Below are 21223 nucleotides of genomic sequence, written 5' to 3'. Positions count from 1 at the left end.
TAAGTTTAGTTCTTATTATATCAGTCTCTTTGGCCGCACTGATAAGTTACACAGACATAAACACACCATCATCAGTTGTCAAGCGATGGCAGGGGGACTGAGATAGACACACACAAAAATAAACAAACATGTATATATATATATATATAGATATATATGTGAAGGCGCATGGCTCAGTGGTTAGAGCGTCGAGCTTACGATTGTGAGGTTGTGAGCTCGAATCCCGGACCGGGCTGCGTGTTGTGTTCTTGAGCAAGGCACTTTATTTCACGTTGCTCCAGTTCACTCAGCTGTAGAAATGAGTTGCGACGTCACTGGTGCCAAGCTGTATCGACCTTTGTCTTTCCCTTGGATAACACTGGTAGCGTGGAGAGGGGAGGCTGGTATGCATGGGCGACTGCTGGTCTTCCATAAACAACCTTGCCCGGACTTGTGTCTAGGAGGGTAACTTTCTAGGTGCAATCCCATGGTCATTCATGACCGAAGGGGGTCTTTACCCTTTAGATATATATATATATATATATATATACATGATGCACATACATGATGGACGTCTTTCAGTTTCTGTCTACCAAATCCACTCACAAGGCTTTGGTTTATTCAAGGCCCCAGTAGAAGATACTTGTCCAAGGTGCCATGCTGGGGCACAAATTGAAGGGTTTAGTTGAACAAATCAGCCTTGGTATTTTCTGTTTGTTTTTTGAGTTTGCAATTCATGTAAAAGACCAACAGAATATGTATCTAAGTTATGGGAATGTAAACAAACCAACACCAGTCATCAAGTGGTAGTGGGGGAACATACACATATACATGCACACAGAACAAGCTTCCACATGGTTTCCATTCACCAAATTCACTTGTAAGTTATTGGTTGACCTGGGGCTGGAGTAGAAGACACTTACCCAAGGTGCTGCACAGTGGGATAGAACCCAAAACCTTGTGGTTCCAAAGCAAACTTCTTAGCCACACAACCTGTATTTTTTTTTCTTCAGGCATTGAGTATCTAGGGATACTTTAATCAATATCTGCTTCTATTTTTTAATTTTAAAAATGGTTCTCTGCTTAGAAGAGGTTTTCTTGTTATTTCTAGTAAATCAAGAGACCACAAAGAGACTTTATTATCTCAAAGTTGATGGCTTAGCTGCTAAAAACAAAAGAAAAAGCTCATTGCCCCTCTCCACCCCCCCAGCATCCAAAAGTTTAGAAATTCTTCTCATAATCAGCAAAGAAAAGAAATATATTTTATAGGAAACGAGAATCCTGCTGTGTACCATTTATCGAAACTGAATATGAACTCTGTTTTTGATGAACCAAACCCTCAATCAATCCAATATTGATTTTCAATATTAGGCCTTGTATACAAATTGAGGGGGGGGGGTAAAAATAATGCCCACATAACCACCACCACCACCACATCATCATCATCACCATTGTTCGACCGTGGTCGAGACAATGGAATTTACCATGCTACGCCAGACTTCACGGTCCATCATGGCATTACGGAGGTCCTGTTGCCGGATGCCTGTGTCCCTGGAGATTACATCAGGGTAGGAGAGTGTGCGCCCTCTGGTATTGCGAGTAGATGGCTTCCAGAGGAGAAGAGTAGAAATTACTTCTTTTTCAGCTCTACAACAATGTCCAGCAAACTGGACTCTCCTACCTTTCACAAGAGATGACACAGGTGGTAGTTTCCCATATATTTGCATTTTGGTTGGATGGCGCTTCCACGAGAGATTTTGAGCTCTCATAAGGAGGCGAGTGTAGGTTCCATCTAACCGCCTCTCAAGCTTCTTTGATAACGTCCAGGTTTCTGAGCCATATAGTAGAATTGGTTCGACTGTGGCTTTGAAGATTTCAAGTTTGAAGTCTCTACTTAGATTTGATGACCAGATCTTATGCATATCATTAGAGGCTGACCACCACAACTACTACTACTACTCAGTTCTACTTAATATTTTTTTGTCAGTCTGTATCAAATATATTTTGTTATTCTAGTATAATGTTAGATATAAAACTATTGATACTTTTCTAATACCAAGTAACCTGTGGGTAGATGTCAAATACATTATGGAAGTTCTCCACTTGGCTTTTTTAGATAGCAATGTGTTTGCAGGCTTTGCTGGGTGTTTTAATTTTTTTTTTGGGTGTTTGTCTTTCGTTTTTCCTTCATTTCTTTGGTTACATTTCTTTATTTCTTCTTTTACTGTATAAAAACTTCCTCACTAACTCCCCCCACCCTACCTTGCTTGTAATTTACATTTGGTTTGAAAGACACCATTTATTATTACTGTTTTTATTTTGTTTTAAATATTTGTTCATTTATTTTTTGTTACATGGCAAAAGGAACTACTACAGTGTTATCTCATTAAACCCTCCCTTCCTGTCTCGACCCCCCTCTCTTCTCCCTCCCTCTCTCTCTCTCTCTCTCTCTCTCTCCTCTGTGACTGGTTGTCTTTCCAATTTTTTCTAATTATTCTTCCTGCTGTTTGTGGGAAATAAGATCTTAAACCTTTTTTTAGACTGTTTCTTTCATATCAAGGATATTTCATTTTAGTATTTCCCATCCACTTCAATAATAATAATAATAATAATAATTATTATTATAGGGGTAGTCGTAGTAGTAGTAGTAGTAGTAGTAGTAGTAGTAGTAGTAGTAATAATTTTGATATAAACCTTCGTTTGAGAATTTGAGTAGCTGAATATATACAAATATTTCCTGTTCATTCATTTTTCTTTTTTCTGGCACAATTATTTTGTTTGCTTTAAAAAAAGCCAAAATTCGGATTCAGCATTTACACACACACACAGTAATGATGTCAATAAAATTTCTAAAGAAGGAATTATTATTTAACTCTCATATTTGTGGTCTTGTGCTTGGGCTGGAGATTGATAGAATCGTTTGAGTATCACAAGAAATGCTTTGTGGTATTTGTTCTGGTGCTTTACTTTCTTGCTAATTTTAAGGTGGCAAGCTAGCAGAAACGTTAGCATGCCGGGCAAAATGCTTAGCGGTATTTTGTCTGTCTTCACATTCTGAGTTCAAATTCCGCCAAGGTCGACTTTGCCTTTCATCCTTTTGGGTCGATAAATTAAGTACCAGTTGTGTACTGGGGTTGATCTAATTGACTGACTCCCAACCCCAAAATTTCGGGCCTTGTGTCTAGAGTAGAAAAGAATTCTTGCTAATTTTGCTTTTTATGCTTCCAAAGTTGATAAAATAAAGCATCAACCAAGCACTGGAGTTGATGTAATTAACTAATCCACACCAATCAAAAATTGCCGGCATTGTGCCTAAATTAAAAACTTCAAGACTTCAAGTTGTCACACAGTGGGACTGAACCCAGAACCATGTGGTTGGGAAGCAGGCTTCTTACCACGCAACCACTTTAGATATAACATCCATTGTATATCTTGGAAGGTGAAGTCCATGAAGGCCAGCTGGTGTCTAATAGAAACTATGCTGAAGACAGGATTAGGATTAAGACTTATAAACCTTCAGCCAAGCTAATAAGGGAGCCTTATGGGCAACTGCAGCCTGCAAGACTTTCCGAGTGGCATCCCCTAATGAAAAATTACCTTAAATTGTTTTAGTATTACAGCCTGCACAATTGATGAGTCATGTCTCATGCAATTTACTTCTCGAGAAAGGTTGCCCAAGTCTGCTCTTTGCCATTACTTGACTTGCTAGAAATAGCTGTGAAATCTCACATCTTACTCTCATACAAAAAGAGGCGGTATTGAATGTTATTCTAGATAAATCATTGCTTCATCACTGCACCTTTCATCGTGTCTGGTTTAGCCCTAGATTCAGCCTTCACTGAGCAGAGCAAATCTCAATCAGTCTTCAGTCCTATATTTTAACAATATAGCTAATTAGCTTTATCTAAATAATGGAGTAATTGATTAATAACTCTATCATTATCTCGTCAGCTTTTCAATTAGGAATTTTTTTTTTTTTTTTGTGTGTGTGTGTGTGTGTTTGCATAGTTTTATAATTCTGTTGTCATCCCAGCTTTATTTGATATGAATTTTGTTTATGAATACTCCACTTACATTATATATTCCTCAGCTATGTCAATTTTAAACTAGGTTGTTGACATAATGATCTTAGTTCACATCAACTGTTTGTCAGTTTACAAACAACCAAAAAATATTGTTGGATAGTGCTGGAATGTTCTGCTGAAATAGACAACTGGCTACAACAAAGCTGTACAAAATATTTGATCGGCATTTCTTAGTGTCACCATTCTTGTTTCGTTTTAGGTTTACATTTAGGACTTAAAATAAATGGCCTCTACTAAAAATATTGAAAAGGAGTTAGTTTTCTGTAAGGAAATATGGCCACCAGATTATCAGGTTGCTAAAGCAGAAGTTGACTTTTATCTTTTACTTGTTTCAATCATTGGACGTGGTGCTGGAGGATGTGGAGTCCTTCGTCTACTTGAGTTCAACGGTGGTTCCAACGGGCCAGGGCACAGCCGAGGTTGAGCATCACATAGGCACTGCCAGATCCACATTCGTGCACCTCCAGTGGTGCCTGTGGGACAGAAGAGGGATCTCCTCGGTGACCAAAGGGCGAATCTACTATCCTCCTCTATGGTTGTGAAACATGGCCTATGAGGGTAGTTGATCAGCGAAGGCTTCTACAATGGCATTTAAGGTGGTTTGGTCAGGCATCCAGAGGGTGAGCTGCTTCACGATGTCCTTCTCCCACCTACACTTCCCAGCTGGCGCAAATGCACGGGTGGGCAGCTGAAGACCTGGGCAACGACGATAAAGGAGGACCTCTCCGAACTCTCAGGTCTGTGGGTGGTCGGTCTGCACAGATGGAACCGCAAATGGCTCGCTGTCTTCAGTGACCTCGCACAAGATCATCGAGCGTGGGCCGCCATGGTTCGTGATGCCGTTAGGACCAGAGAAGAAGCCGGCTCAACCTGCCCTGAATGAACGCCGTCACAAGTACAAGTAGTATTGGACTGCAGCCAGATAGTTTGTATCATAGAATCAGGTGCAGGGTCAAGTGGGTTGATAGCAAGCGTTAAACTGATTTGGTGATTGGAACAAAGCAACAGGTTCCATGATGTGGATTTACCGATAAGTGTCTGTGTCCTCTAACAATTTTAGATTTGTAAAGCAGGTGATTTTGAATGCTTAGAGAGAACTTGGGAGATATTTGGCTACTACTTTGAACAAATCGAGTGATTGCATATAAATTCTTTCATTGTTAACAATTAAGTGGCTGACTAGGTTTTGGGTCCAGTAACGGTGAGTTCATATACAGTCAAGGTTCAATAATTGCTACTTTTGCTGAGGAATGATGTGGACCCCAACAAATTGGTAAAATTCAAAAACATAATTTCTACTTTGTGTTTTTTTTTTCTTGAGGTATATTTAGCCAAAAAAGGCATGGCTAAGTGCTGGCATAGCTGTGATCTTAAGAAATTCACTGCCCAAGCATATGGGTTTGATAGGCAAGCATCTTCTGTTATAACCCTGGGCCAACCAAGGCTTTGTGAGTGGATTTGGTAGATGAAAATGAAAAGAACCTGTAGTGTGTGTGTTTTTTTATCTCCTTGTTTTGACAACATGTGATTCATCATCATCATTGTTTAATGTCTGTTTTCCATGTTGGCATGGGTTGGACGGTTTGACTGAGGTCTGGAGAGGCAGAAGCTGCACCAGGCCCCAATCTGATCTGGCAGTGTTTCTACAGCTGGATGCCCTTCCTAACGCCAATCACTGCGAGAGTGTAGTGGGTGCTTTTTACCTGCCACTGGCACAGGAGCCAGTCTGGGGTTCTGACATCAGCTACGATCGGTTGGTGCTTTTTATGTGCCCCTGGCACGGGAGCCAGTCTGGGGTACTGGCATTGGCCACATTTGGTTGGTGCTTTTTTGCGTGCCACCGGCCTTACCAGAAATACAGCATCAGTGGTGCTTCTGCCTGGCACAAAACCAAACTGCATATTTCCAATATTTTATGAGGCCATGTCTGGTCTATGTAAGTGGACATAAAGTAAAGTTGATGATGAAAGTATGATAGTTGTTTAAGTTTGATCTCTGAAAAGTGTCCTACTTTGCAGTAGCTGTGATGGAGCTGGAGTCCTGCACTGCAACTCCTCAAAATATCCTCTTCAAATATGCACTAAGAACACTGCTTATAGTAGTGAACTCAGGCTACCATTTCTGGTACCTTTTGTTCAGGTGAATGGGACTAACAAAAAGAAGTATGCTACACATTTGACCAATGACTTAACACCTTCTCACTCTGGCAAGTTTACAGATCTGTATTTAATCAATAACTGATGCTGTTTTTTAGTCTAAGATCAGCATTATTTGAGCAAACCTATGTCTGATTGGAAATTTTTCTAACCATGACAAATGTTTTTTTCTTTTTTTAGTGCTTAAGAAAAGATTTTTTTTTGTTTTTTAGCGCTTAAGAAAAGATTTTTTTTAGCTGCAAGTTATCTAGGATTATCCTTTTTAAGTCGAGAGAGAGAGTGAGAGATCTTTTTGCTATTTCTTAATACTTTTATTGTAGAAATCAGAAATATTCAATCAAAATATCAGTTTGTCTCAGTCCCACTGTGTGACAACTTGGGCAAGAGTCTTCTACTATAGCTTTAGGCCAACCAAAGCCTTGTGAGTAAATTTGGTAGATAGAAACTGAAAAAAGCCCATTGTAGTGTGTGTATATTTGTTGTTCCTCCTCCACTGCTTAACAACCAGTGCTGGTTTGTTTATATCCCCATAACTTTCTATCTTTTGCTGGAGAATGTCATATTTGAAACTATTTTCTGTCACGATATGTCAAGTTTATTGAGGCAACATAACTTGCAGAAAATACCAGTTCTATTTTTTGGTGGATATTTAACATTATTACTGGAACAACCATGAACTCAAATGTTGCCTAGCGTCTCTCATTTATCATGTATATTTTGCATAGAATTTCGTAATTCCATTTAAGCAATGTGGACAGTGTTACAGTTAGGGAATGAAATGCTCTTCTTTGAAGCATAGTTCTTGTTTGTTGAATTTTGTTTGTACTACCCACACACCAAAGTAAATAAATAAACAGAGAAGATGAATCAGACGTAGATAAAATGCAGATGATTTGACTTATTCATTCATAATTGTCAGTTTTCAATTAATTTACTAAATAGAAAAAGCAAAACAAACAAACGGACAAAAAACATTTGGAACAATTCATTTTCTATTATCATTAGTCACAACTGTTTAAATTCAAAAGTTTACAATTTAGAAATATTGCTTATTTACACACACACACACACATATTCATGCGTACACAGTCATGCATGCACCACACATTCTGAATACTCACACATTTGCACACACAAATTCACACACACACACACACACACACCTTACCTTCTGTTAACAATTATTCCCTTGCAAACATAATGTAATTAATAACTTAGTCAAAAGATTTTGTCTTTGTAATGTTTTTCTTATTGTTCTGTATTTTGGTATTTTTTTTGGTTTTCATTTTTTTTTATTTACAATAATAATTACAATTTTGTGTAATTAAAAATAGATTCTTTTGAATTCTTAAAACACTTGTTTCAGAAATTTTCCAGTAATTAATATAACGACCCAATTTCTAAAAAAAATTATTAGTTATGTGTGTTGTTGGAAAGCAAGAATATTTTGTGAAATGAATCTATAATCTGGATTTAGTTCATAGCTACCATAGACACTAGTTATTTTTTTACGTACTTATTTGAGAAGTATAACAATTTCTTACAATATCTTAAAGATTTAGACTTTGAGAAATTGTAGATATATCTTTTTTAAATACTACTTTCTTTTACTGTATGTGTGAGAGACAAAGCATAAATAATGGTCATTATATATTCCTTTATTGGGATCTTTTCGGTTTGAACGGCAGTTTTTAACATAATTTCTAGGTAACTAAAAAATTTTAAACTTCGTATACTGGTAGAATGTGTTTATAAAACATCTTTTTTCTCTTGGCTTTATTGAGAAAATTCTATAGTTTGTAAGATATTTGTTGTTCTTTTTTTTCTTCAATTTCTGCAATTTCAACCAATCAGTGACGTCTGTTGAGGTAAAAAACATTCTGTGCCATATGGATATGTCCCTCGTTTAAGAAACAGATTGGGTTTATTTACATTTGTAAAGAAAAAAGATACCCTTCCCCCCACCCCTAACCCTAACTAACCCTAACCCTAAAACAGATTGAAATGCAATAAATCGATACTAGGGTCATAATTATGGGTGACAATTTCATATGACACCGCTAGAAAAAACTGCCGGTCAAACCGAAAAGATCCCTTTATTTTAGTAAATTTGATTTACAGCTGTTCCCTGTAGCCATTGTAGGTTCATTATTGATCGGTTCACTCAATCAGCCGGTTATTTATATAAGCGCAGGGTGGTTGTGCTGTTGAGAAGCTTCCCAACCATGTAGCTTTGGGTTCAGTCCTTGAGTAAGTGTCTTCTATAGCACCAAGATAACCTTGTGAGAGGATTTGATAGACTAAAACTGAAAGGTGCCTGTCATGTGTGCATGTGTGTGCGTGTATATGTATTCAGTAGTGACTGTTGGAAAAAAGAGTACTCAATACTGCATTAGAGGTAAATATTTTTTGTTCGGTCAGTATCTTGCTACTCTGAGTTTCACTTATAGGTTCACAAGACTTTCAGGCAAGTTAGGGCTACTTATGAGTCATCATTTGCCTGAAGACCCTATATATTCCCACAAGTGAACCTCGGTAGCAAAAGACTGATCTGACCAAAATTATGTGTTTGTGTGTGCTTTTGTCTTTACATTGTTTGATTGTTGTAAATGGCTATCACCGTCAAACTAACGATATCGTTTGTTTCTAATTTCCTGTGAAAAACATGTCTGGCTAAAGTATGTTTTGAAACAGGTGAAGGTTGGCAAGAGGAATGGTAAGCAAGCTGGCAGGAACATTAGCATGCCGGGTGAAATGCTTAGCAGTATTACATCTGCTGTTATGTTCTGTGTTCAATTTCCGCTGAGGTCGACTTTGCCTTTCATCCTTTCAGGGTTGATAAATTAAGTACCAGTTACACACTGGGGTCGATGGAATCAACTTAATCCCTTTGTCTGTCCTTGTTTGTCCCCTCTATGTTTAGCCCCTTGTGGGCAAAAGAAATAAGAGGAATGGTAAGCAGCCTTAAAAAAATCTACATTAAGTTCTCTCTAACAAGGTGATGAAATGTGATCTTCAGATTTTGATTTTCATGGAGACAGTGACACTTGACTTGGACTTCTGGCAAATTGCTCTGTTTGAGAAGAAGAGAAATCGTGGTCTTGGCCTAGTGCCAGTGCTGTGTGAATAGCAGCCATGCCGGTAATGCATAAAAGGCATCCAGTACACTCTGTGGAGTGGTTGGCATTAGGAAGGGCATCCAGCCATAGAAATCGAGCCAAAACAGACTGGCGCCTGGTGCATCTCTCTGGCCTACCATCTCTTGTCAAACTGCCTCACTCATGCCAGCAAGGAAAACGGATGTTAATTGATGATAATGATATATATATATATATATATATATATATACATACATATAAAATCTTGCTTTCTTGGTTAATTTTTTTTTCTTTTTGCTCCCCTTCATTCCACTTGCCCTTATCTCTTTTCCTTTCTACTTGGAATGATCAAAAAACTGTAAAGGACGACGTTTTATAAACATTTCATTGATCAAAAGGTGAATTAGTAGTTTTCTGAGATGCTTTATAGCATGAAAGTACAGGTAATTTGAGGAATTATGTCGTCAGTTTTTGTTTTGTTTTTTTATTATGTATGTATTGTTAACCCTTTCAAGATGAAGCTAACTGAGAAACCTTCTACATAAAAGAAAATAACTTTTTTTTTCTTTTTGCTCCCCTTCATTCCACTTGCCCTTATCTCTTTTCCTTTCTACTTGGAATGATCAAAAAACTGTAAAGGACGACGTTTTATAAACATTTCATTGATCAAAAGGTGAATTAGTAGTTTTCTGAGATGCTTTATAGCATGAAAGTACAGGTAATTTGAGGAATTATGTCGTCAGTTTTTGTTTTGTTTTTTTATTATGTATGTATTGTTAACCCTTTCAAGATGAAGCTAACTGAGAAACCTTCTACATAAAAGAAAATAACTTTTTTTTTCTTTTTACAAAATACGAAATGAATAAATATGGGGGAAAATATATGAATGACAAAGGAAATTATCTCTATTCATGAAAAGATCAACCCTTTTTTTTTTTTCCTTTCTATCACAAGAATGGCAGGCCTATAGATCGATACAGATATCTTTTGATAATTTGAAAGGCTGGAAGATAGTTTTCAGTGTGATTTACCTTAATGTCTTAAAAGATTATGGTCATGTTTCAATATGGAGTCACTTAGTGGACAGATGCTGACACTAATATGTATGTACAAAGGTACATATGTATGTAGCTCTGCACATAGTCAAAGAATAAACCAAACTAATGTCTATTGCTCATTTATTCTAATAGGTTCTATTTAGTGAGACTGGGGCATTGAATTGTTTAATCCTGTGGCATTCAGATTATTTTCTCAAATGTAATGCTTAATATATTCACATCATTTTGAATTAATCATGCATTATCTTATAGCTTTGAGATTTTGATGATGTCATTATTTTCAGAATGATGTTGTTGGTTAGGTGTAAGAGGACAGATCAGATTATTTTGAACATAAAGCAAGTTGACTATTTGAGCTGAATGTATTTAAACCAGTCAGATCTGGCCAAAATAGTTAATCTGTTTTCTGTTCAAACTGACCAGATCCAGGCTCTCACACCTACCCTACAATGTTATTCTACATTAAGTAATTACACCATCAAGATCTTGAAGATATGAGATAATGCATGATTAATTCAAATCAATGTGAATCAATAGGCATTATGTTTGATTGAATAATCTGAACACTCAAGGGTTAAATGTTAAGGGGTTGAAGTAACTTGGTAATTGAGCAGGCAAAAAGTAAAAAAAACCCCAAAAAACTGTTACATCTAACCCAAATCATAGCAGTGCTTAACTCATAAGTTGGAAGTCTGAAGACCAACCTTATGTGTACTGTGATGTGTAAATGTCTCCTCAGTCACTGAAGAGATTGTGGTTTGCCCTGTTTCCTTGACATTAACCCTTTTGTTACCGTATTTATTTTGAGATGCTCTGTGTTTCTTTCAATTACTTTAAATATAACAAAGAATTTAGTAAAATAACTTGGTTATCATTCAGTTAGTGTTAGGAACATAAGTTGTGATGGAGGTTTGGTGGAAGATTTTAATTCAAAACTTAATGCGAACAAGACATTTGTACTGAGAGCCGGAGCCGGTTTCAGCCGGGTTGGTAAAGAAAGGGTTAAGCAAATAGACTACTACTAGGCTATTCAAGGTAACATTTGTCAATGATTTGATAACTCAGTGTAGGGAGGAGGCTGGGGCTGAGCTGTGTATGGTCAACTGTAATGCTTGAAGTAGATTTGCCATCATCATCATCACTAATGTTATGCCTGCTTTTCCCATGCTGGTCCAGGTTGGATGGGCTATCTGAAGGCAATATTCTACAAATGGTCAGTCTTTCCTGTTATCAATCCTTATTTTGAAGTAAAGTGTTTTCTGTGTTTTGTGAATGTATTAGATTACATACAGTGTCACTGAGAAGATATGCAGAAAATAATCCCCACACACACTCCCTTGTACACATACATTCATGTACTAGTACACACACATTGGGCTTCCATACAGTTTGTTTACTAATTTTGCTTGCGAAACATTGGTCAATCCATGGCTATAGTAGAGTCTGTTTGGCCAGAGTGCCACCTGAAACCATAAGGTTACAAAACAAACTCTGTAACCACATAGCCAAACCTCATTATTTTATTTTGCTCCTTTTCATTTGGACGTGGTTCGATCTTGTAGTTACTTGTGAATCTTTACACACCATCTTTTATAATAATCTTCATCTGCCTCCTATTCTCAAATCATTCCTTTCCTAATTTTATCCCTGTTCTTTTGATAACCAATCCACCCTCGACCACCCCTGCTTCTTTGACACAAATCTCTTGTTTTAAAATTATCTAAATTAAAACCTTCCACTATTATTTCATCTTAACCTATGCTTAACTAACAGTGAGTTTTATTTTCCTAAATTCTGTATTTCCAAACTTGATTACAAAACAGCAGTGGATTTTAGTAGAAATTTGGTTTAAAAAAAAAAGAAAGAAAAATGCGTTGGGGGCAGTTAATAATAACCGGAACCATCTACACTCTTGAGTAAATTACTTTTTGTAGTAATAACAATTGGTAAAAACATGCCTTCAGTGATCGTAGGGGTCAAGGCAAAAAAAAAAAATAGCTTAGGGTTTTATGTTTGTGCTTGTTACTCTAATCAGTGGTGATTTACTACAACTAATAAAATGATTTTGCTGTCTCCATTTCACTTAACTGTATTCTCTAAAACAGTGGTTCTCAACTGGGGTCCATATGGCCCCTAAGGGCCTGTATAAGAATTTTGGAGATTCACAGTATTTTTAAGGGCCCCTGAAAAAATTTTGCTTTAAATGTATGTATTGGTATCTATTGCAAGAAACAGCTTGGTTTCCTTCTCTAACATTTTACATACCTCTACACTAATTAATATATGAAAAACAAAATAAGAATTTTGGAAGAAGTTTCTCTAAAACTACATTTTAAACATTGAATGGCTGAGTGTCCACCTGAATAGAATAATAATCAAAGGGATCCATAGATAAAAAAAAATGGTTGAGAACCCATGTTCTAGAGGCTTGTTACTGTTTGTTTATAGTATAAGAATTTTAGAAACTTTGACATATGAAATAAATTGGTTTTAACAGTGGAACTTAAAATAGATAGTTTTGGATAAATAAAAAAAAATCAAAGGCTGTACATGAGACTTGAACCTACATTGTCTGTGAATATGACAGATGTTCTAACCATTAGACTAAAATAACAGTTTGAATTTTCTATGTGTGATATGAAATGAATTGTTTTAAAGGCTGGACCCAAGATAAAGCTATAAATGTAGAAATCAAGTTTAAAATTGCTTCCACAGAAAAATGTCAAAATCCCACAAGCAACAACATTCCCTGTTATCTACTTAGGGATTCATTTTTTAGGCAGAGCGGTCTTTTTGTCAGATCATTTTTCTTTTACTTGTTTCAGCCGTTAGACTGCAGCCATACTGGGGAAATTTGTTGAATTTTGAGACAAATGAATTGATCCTGGTGCCTTTTTCTTTTTTTTTTTTCCAAAGCCCGATACTTATTCTTTTGTTGAACAGCTAAGTTATGAGTCCAACCCCTCCTCAAAGAGGTAGGGTGGTGTAAACGGGCAGTGTCAAAGGTATGCCGTCGGGAACTTCAGTTCCTGGTAGGGCCACCCAAGGCAGTTTGGTCTGGCACCGAGCGGTATTAGGGCCGCAGCCTGGCCAACAGGGCTATGGTGAAAATTGCAAGAGGCGTCTGATTGGCAACCGGCGGCTTCGAGGTTGTTCTGTGTCTGTGGAGACTCCGCGGCAAACAGGGTGTTCCGTCACTCAGGATATGTATGCGGGATGTTGGGGACCACTTGTGAATTCAATGTTCCCACAAAACTTCTTCTATGAGAGAAAAAGCCGGCTCAACCCACCCTGGGTGAACGCCATCACAAGTACAAGTAAGTAAGTATGGGCCATAAACACACCAACAGCAGTTGTCAAGTAGTGGTGAGGGACAAAGACACATGCATGCACACACACATGCACATACACATTTACACACACACACACACACACACACATACAGTGGGCTTCTTTCAGTTTCCACCTGCCATTCCACTCACATGGCTTTGGTTGGCCTGAAGCTACCCAAGGTGCCACACAACAAGACTTAAACCCAAAACCATGTGCTTGGGAAGCAAACTGCTTACCACTCAGCCATACCTGCGCTTACTAAACTTAACTTTCAGACTCTATTTTCTAAAATTCTTTTTTGTTTTTTTTGCGCGGTCATTTGACTGTGGCCATACTGGAGCACTGCCTTTAGTCAAACAAATTGACCCCCAGGATTTATTTTTTGTAAGCCCAGTACTTATTCTATCGATCTCTTTTGCCAAACTGCTAAATTACGGGGGCATAAACACACCAGCATCAATTGTCAAGCAATGGTGGGGGGACAAACACACACACACACATGACGGGCTTCTTTCAGTTTCCGTCTACCAAATCCACTCACAAGGCTTTTGTCGACTCAAGGCTATAGTAGAAGACACTCGTCCAAGGTGCCACGCAGTGGGACTGAACCTAGAACCATGTGAATGGGAAACAAGTTTCTTACCACAAAGCCACGTCCCACTTCTTTTAAGATATTTAATATCAATGAACTTTGCAGCCTTTGCTATTTAAGGAAGTTGCAGGGTAAAAATAAAATAAGTAACAAATAAATAGAAATATTATTACTTAAAATTTTCAGTTGCTGTAATATAAACTTCTTGACATGGAATTTTAATACTACCCCCCCTCCCATGATTTGTTAATATAAAAAAAAGAGGCCAGGTTTTCATCTCAGTTTTTTCTCTTTTTGAATACTATAAGCATTTGAGTGGGATTTCATATGAAGTTATTATTAGACTTTAAAGTACCAACACAACTCTTTGCAGGCTATTACCCTGTATAATGCCAACTAGGTGACAAAACATTCGTTTAAGAGACGAATAGGTCTGCTGTTGCATCTAATTTTGACAAAATACTTAAGTGGTTATAAGAAAAATAAATGGAACTCGGTGGCAGTTTATATTTTTTATATTAAAATCTTCATCATCTGGTTGGAAAAGAAGGAGAAAAAAAAAAGAATTGTAATGTATATCTTCGTTTATAAGTAGTCTATAGCCTCTCCTGTTTACTTACCTTCACAGAATAAGTGGTGTTTATTATTGTTAAAAAACAAAAAAAAGGAAGAATGACTTTGGGGTCTGTAGTCTAAGAAGTGACTGTTGATTGCTACTATTGGGTATTGTAGACCACCTATATGCACGCATCATGTGCAGCTTGAGAAAGAGAGGCTTCGTTTTTCAAACCACCAACGACAAATGTGTCAAGTCAGCAGCATTTGTCATAGTGCTTAGAATCAAGAAAAACACGTGGGAGGTAGGAGGAGGCTGCAGTCTGCAAGTTTCTCCCCATTCATACGAGCATGGAAAATGTGTAAAAACCTATTGTCAGATATATTACATATCAGGTATCTATATTTGGAACCTGATAGACGTTCTTCTAAGAACTAATGATACATCTAATTAGTAAGAGAGATGGTCTTTGGCTGGTTGCAAATTCTCGGTTTAAATTAGCTTCTTTCTTCTGAAACCTTATCCAGTGTTTCTGTAATTACTCTTAGAGAATATTAATATTATATCCACTTAATAGGTCTGTGGTAATTGAGTAATGAAGATGCTGGACTTCTGGCTTTTGCTTATTATTGGTTTTAAGCATTGCTCTTGGTATTGTATTATACTTTAAAACAGAACAGTGTACTGTTACATTTGGCTGGTTTACTTAACTAACCTGAGAATTAGTATCATACTTGGTGACCAACTTCAGATAGATGAGAGTTAATATAAATGTTGGCTTTTAGAAACCATATTGTTTGACATTATTGGATACTATTAAATGTTTTATGTCTGAATGTGATTTTTCACTATCTTTCTATATTACACTTTTCCATGGCTGCTTCATTTTTAACTCTTATTTTTATTCCAGTTTTTGTCTGTATTCCATATATATATATATATATATATATAATATATATATAATATATATTTGCACTTTTTTTTTCCACAGACTGATAATATTTTTTTTCTGCATATTCTGTTATGTCATTTGTATTAATAGACCAAACATTTTGTTTTGATAACACTCTTTCCTGCCACCTCTTAACCAAAAATCTCCTAAATTATATTTTTAATCTTTCATTTATCTATCAAATAACAAATATATTTTGAGTCTAAAACAACACACATAAACACATACACACTGTCATGTACATATTGCTCACATATTTATATAAATATTTTTCTCTTCTTATTTGCAGCCTATGTTGGGATTAAAAGCCGACTGCATTCATCTTCCCAGATGACGTCATGCTTGTGGGTGGTGGTGTGGTGAGTAAACCTGCACCCTATCTACAAACTGAAGAAGCATATGGAAATTACACAGGGAGTGAAGTACCGTCAAACATACAGCAATCTGTAAAAGAACAGGTAAAGGAAACTTTGTCTTACTCTGTGATCCTATTGTTAACATTCTTTCTCTGTCATCAGGGAAATAAAATGATGTCAATAATGAAGCCTTTGTGGTTGCTTAACCTCTTAATAATTGCACCAAAAGCTTTCTCAAATTCCTTTTTCTTGTTTGAAAAAAAAAAAAAAAGTGAAGGGCACTGGATATATTGTTTCAAACAAAAAAAAAAAAGTGATAAATAAGATGGGATGGTCATATTTGTAACACTTCAGATCTTAGCCCTGCTGGATCAGATTTGATTGGGGTTTGGGGCTGAACCACAAGATTAATGATGACACAGACATGGGTGTGTGGTTAAGAAGTTTGCTTCCCAACCATGTGGCTTCAGGTTCAGTCCCTCTGTCTTTGGTTGTAGTCCCTGGTTAGCCTTGAGAGTGGATTTGGTTGAGAGAAACTGAAAGAAACCCAGTGTGTGTGTGTGTGTGTGTGTGGTGTGTGTATAGGCGTAGGAGTGGCTGTGTGGTAAGTAGCTTGCTTACCAACCACATGGTTCTGGGTTCATTCCCACTGCGTGGCACCTTGGGCAAGTGTCTTCTACTATAGTCTCGGGCCGACCAAAGCCTTGTGAGTGGATTTGGTAGATGGAAACTGAAAGAAGCCTGTCGTATATATGTGTGTGTTTGTGTTTGTCCCCTCCCCCCAACTTTGCTTGACATTTGATGGTGGTGTGTTTACATCCCCGTAACTTAGCAGTGCAGCAAAAGAGACCAATAGAATAAGTACTAGGCTTACATAGAACAAGTCCTGGGGTCGGTTTGCTTGACTAAAGGCAGTGCTCCAGCATGGCCACAGTCCAATGACTGAAACAAGTAAAAGAGTATTCATTGGTACTTTTATCATAGGTATGTCTCCTTGTCTTTTATCATGGGTGTCTTGGCATTGCAGGATTGTTGTAAGCGAGCATCACTGCCACACAAGCAGTGTGGTGGTGGTTGCTGCTGCTGCTGCTGTTGTTGTTGTTGTTGTTTAGGCCAACTATAATGAATCGGACCAATTTGTTAAGTAGACTTCTGGAACTTTGAATACTGTGACTAGACTTAGGATGGATGCTGGATTGATTTCCTGTTCCCTTCTCCAAGCTATTGGGATTTGAACTCAGAATGTAGAGATATGTTTCTTTATTACCCACAAGGGGCTAAACATAGAGGGGACAAACAAGGACAGACAAACGGATTAAGTCGATTACATCAACCCCAGTGCGTAACTGGTACTTAATTTATCGACCCTGAAAGGATGAAAGGCAAAGTCAACCTAGGCGGAATTTGAACTCAGAACGTAACAGCAGACGAAATACAGCTTCGCATTTCGCCCAGCGTGCTAACATTGCTGCCAGCTCGCCACCTTAAATATGTAGAGATATCATAAAGCATTTCTGCCGACAACACTGACAATTCTGCCACTCACCCACCTGCAAAGTAGTGTGAAATGAAGTGTTTTGCTCAAGAAAACAACACACCATTTGGTCTGAGAATCAAAACCCATGATCTAGCCATTGTAAATGCAACACCTTAATCACTTGGTTACAGATTTTCACTATACTTTGTTACTTTATTTCTTTTGAAATATATTGCCTTAGAAGGTGGTGAGCTGGCAGAAACGTTAGCACACCGGGCAAAATGCGTAGCCATATTTCGTTTGCTGTTGTTCTGGGTTCAAATTCCACCAAGGTCGACTTTGCCTTTCAGGGTCGATAAATTAAGTACCAGTTACACACTGGGGTCGATGTAATCGACTTAATCCCTTTGTCTGTCCTTGTTTGTCCCCTCTATGTTTAGCCCCTTGTGGGCAATAAAGAAATATATATTGCCTTTGTTTCTGTTAATTTTGAAAATAGCTTCTAATTTTTATTCCTATTTAGAAAGAAATTCACAATGGATGGTCTCAACTTAAAAAAAAAAAAAGGAACTTTATATCATAGAATAAAATGTGGCTCCTGAGGTGTGGTGTTGCTATCAGAAGAGTTAAGCAAATATCTTTCCCATTATTTCAATATCTGCAATGATCATTAACAGATCACAAGGTCTGGTCATTCACTCGTGTTGGAGTGTATTTACTGTCTCCCTTCTTTCCTTACTGGCAATCAGTTGAATTAGAAACGATAGTTCAAAACTACACATAGAAAATAAATATAGCCAAGGAAATCTTTTTGACAACAAATGTTTTTCACTAAAAGTGAAATAAAAAAAAATTATTAGATTAAATAGTATGTCTAAAGCCTGTACCTGTTCAGATTGATTCAAGATAAATTTTTTTCCTCTAGAATTGGCTTAATATTAATATCTAAAACAAATATTGAACCAAAGAGAATATTTTTTTTCTACTATTAATGATTGTTCAATGCAAAGTCTGTTACAGTGTGTAAATCACTGTATTAAAAAAAAAATAATAGTTTTTTATTTTCATATTTTAATATTTTCAATACGTTTATCTAAAATAAACATTAGCTGTCATTATTGACAACATGATTACACTAGTGTGATGTATATGATAAAAGAAAAAAAATGTATATATTACTCCATGTGTGGTAATAGTTGTTTCTAATTTAGGCAAATAGCTAGAAATTTTTAGGGAAGGGCACTAGTTGATAACATTGACTCAAATACTAGATGAGTACCTTAATTTTATTAACCCTCAAAAAGATGAAGGGCAAAACTGACTTGAGTGGGATCTGAGCTCTGAATGTAATAAGTTGGAAGAAGTACTGCAAGGCCTTTCTCTCAATAAACTAAGGATTCTGGCAGTTTGTCACTCTTTAAACATTTCACTTCCATATTTTTTTGCAAAAAAAACTGCCTTTGTTTCAATCAATTTTGAAATTAAAGAATTTATTGAAACAACTTTGTTGTTGTTAGTCTGGTGTTTAGAACATAAATTAACATAAAAATTCTGACAGAAAGTGTTAATTTAAATCACTTTAAAACAAGGGATAGTCTCAGGTGGCTTAGTATCAGAAGGGTTAATAACGTTTCTATTTTAAGCAGAAGGCCAAAAGTTTTTGGGGAAGCATGTTAAATGATAATACCATCCTTTATATTTGGCCAGTACTTTGTCGTTTATCTAAAAAAAAATGATAAAAGACGAAGTTGACCTTCGTGGAATTTGGTCTCTGGCTAAAAAAAAGCTGTAACTGAATACTGCAAAGTATATTGTCCAATTTTAATGATTTTTGCCTGTCTACCACTCTAATGGTTTTGCAAGTCTATAAAGTGTTTTTTATAAAACATTTTTTCATTGGTGGTCAATATGTATAGATTGAAGTATTTTGTTCATCTGTAGATGGAATTGTCTTGAGATCACTATCCTCATACTGTTCTGCCCTGCCCCCATACATGCAGCTATGTGTCGGGATGATCAGGTTGGTTTACAAATCCATATCAAATGCTTCTTGTATCCAAACTTCAGTGAGTTGAAAGTGATAGTAACTTCAAGTTTTGAATCACATCAGCTATCATAAGTCAGTTGCATGAGTGGTGGAATTTGATATTATCAACCAATGGCCTGTGCCATTAAATGTCATTCATTAAATCTCTTGTGTTGGTTGGCCAGACCACTCTGGCTTTACCAAATCTTGTAGAGTCAGTTTATTAATCTTGAAAGCTGTCGTTTCAGTGATCATTTATTTGTTAACCATTGCAAGGGAAAGATTAGGTTGGGTTTTTTTCCATTAGGGAAGAAAATTTGAGTTGGATGGGATAGAGTATACAATGTAATATTTACGTATTTATTTACTGGTTTTTCTTTTCTTTTTCTCATTTCAACTATAGACTCTTTAATATTCGTATTCAACTATAACGACCTGAGTATAGCTATTTCAATTTACTTGAAACTCATCAGTGCAAGGAAATTCAGGATTACTTAATTATACTCTGTTTTTACTTTATGAAAGGAGAGGGAGGCAGGAGGAAATGTTTTAGCAAAAAGAAAGGTTGGTTACCTTTTGATATAAATTAGATTTTACATACCTTTTAATTATGGTTTCAGATTTTGACAGGAAGCCAGTAATTTTTTTTAAGGTAAAGTAGGTCAATCAATTATATCAATCCCGATGATTGACTGGTATTTATGACCCTGGAATTATGAAAGGTAAAGTTGGCCTCTGTGGAGTTTGAACTCTGAACATAATGTGTTGGAAACTTGCTGTTAAGTATTGTGTCAGACACACATACAGAAGCGTTTTTAGTTAGGTCAGTATTTTTTTTTTAAAGTGTTATGATGAAATCTATTATTCTGTCACTTCACTTAACACTTTTTAAAAAATTTTAAATATTTATTAAAAGGTAGGAAACAAATGACCTGTCTTGGCCCTTCTTTTATACTTTAACCTCTGCTTGCAAGGTGCATGACAATATCACTAGTGCCGGTGTCTGGTAAAAGTACCAAGTATTCTCTGTTATGTAGTCAATGTTAGGAAAGACACTCAAAGCAGAAACCATGTCAAAACAGATATTGGAGCAATAGAAGCACGATGCAATCCTCAAGTCAGTTGTGTCTTGTCAAACTGTCCAACTTATGCTAACTTGTAAGATGGACATTAAAAGATGATGGTGATGTGTCGTTTTAAAATGCTTATAGCACTATGCTGATATCATTCTTGAAAAGACTAAAAAACAAAGCTGATAAAAAATTTGTCCATTTAGCTAGTATTAGCACAAAGATACTATATATATATATATATATATATATATATATATATATGTATGTGTGTGTTAATCAACTGACATTACAAGATTTGGTAAAGCACTGAGTCCACTCTGCAGAGTGCTTGGTGTTAGGAAGGGCATCCAGCCGTAAAAACCCTGCCAAAACAGACTAGCATACGGTAGTTTTACTACCTGGCCAGCTCTCCTGTGAACTGTCCTAGCCATGCATGCATGGAAGATGGACATTAAACGATGACGATGACAGTATGAGGGCAG

General features: G+C 36.6%; 1 protein-coding gene across 7 annotated transcripts in view; it reads left to right on the top strand.

Annotated features, from left to right (window-relative positions):
- LOC115214162 (armadillo repeat protein deleted in velo-cardio-facial syndrome) overlaps positions 1-21223 on the top strand; it is a 403200-nt gene that overhangs the window by 102449 nt on the left and 279528 nt on the right. For 6 of the 7 annotated variants that reach the window (XR_005000208.1, XR_005000209.1, XM_029783240.2 and 3 more), the window contains exon 2: positions 16099-16267. Coding sequence is in view for 4 of the 7 variants with exons in the window: in XM_029783240.2 (XP_029639100.1) it covers positions 16148-16267 (120 nt within the window). In the remaining 3 variants the exon portion in view is untranslated. Of the gene's footprint in view, positions 1-16098; positions 16268-21223 lie in introns of those variants that run through there. The other variant, XM_029783242.2, reaches the window with a different exon arrangement.

Source organism: Octopus sinensis, linkage group LG7 (genome assembly GCF_006345805.1).
Source record: "Octopus sinensis linkage group LG7, ASM634580v1, whole genome shotgun sequence".
Lineage (NCBI taxonomy): Eukaryota > Metazoa > Mollusca > Cephalopoda > Octopoda > Octopodidae > Octopus > Octopus sinensis.
Note: the sequence above shows the minus strand (reverse complement) of the source record. Positions and strands in the feature narration are given on the sequence as shown.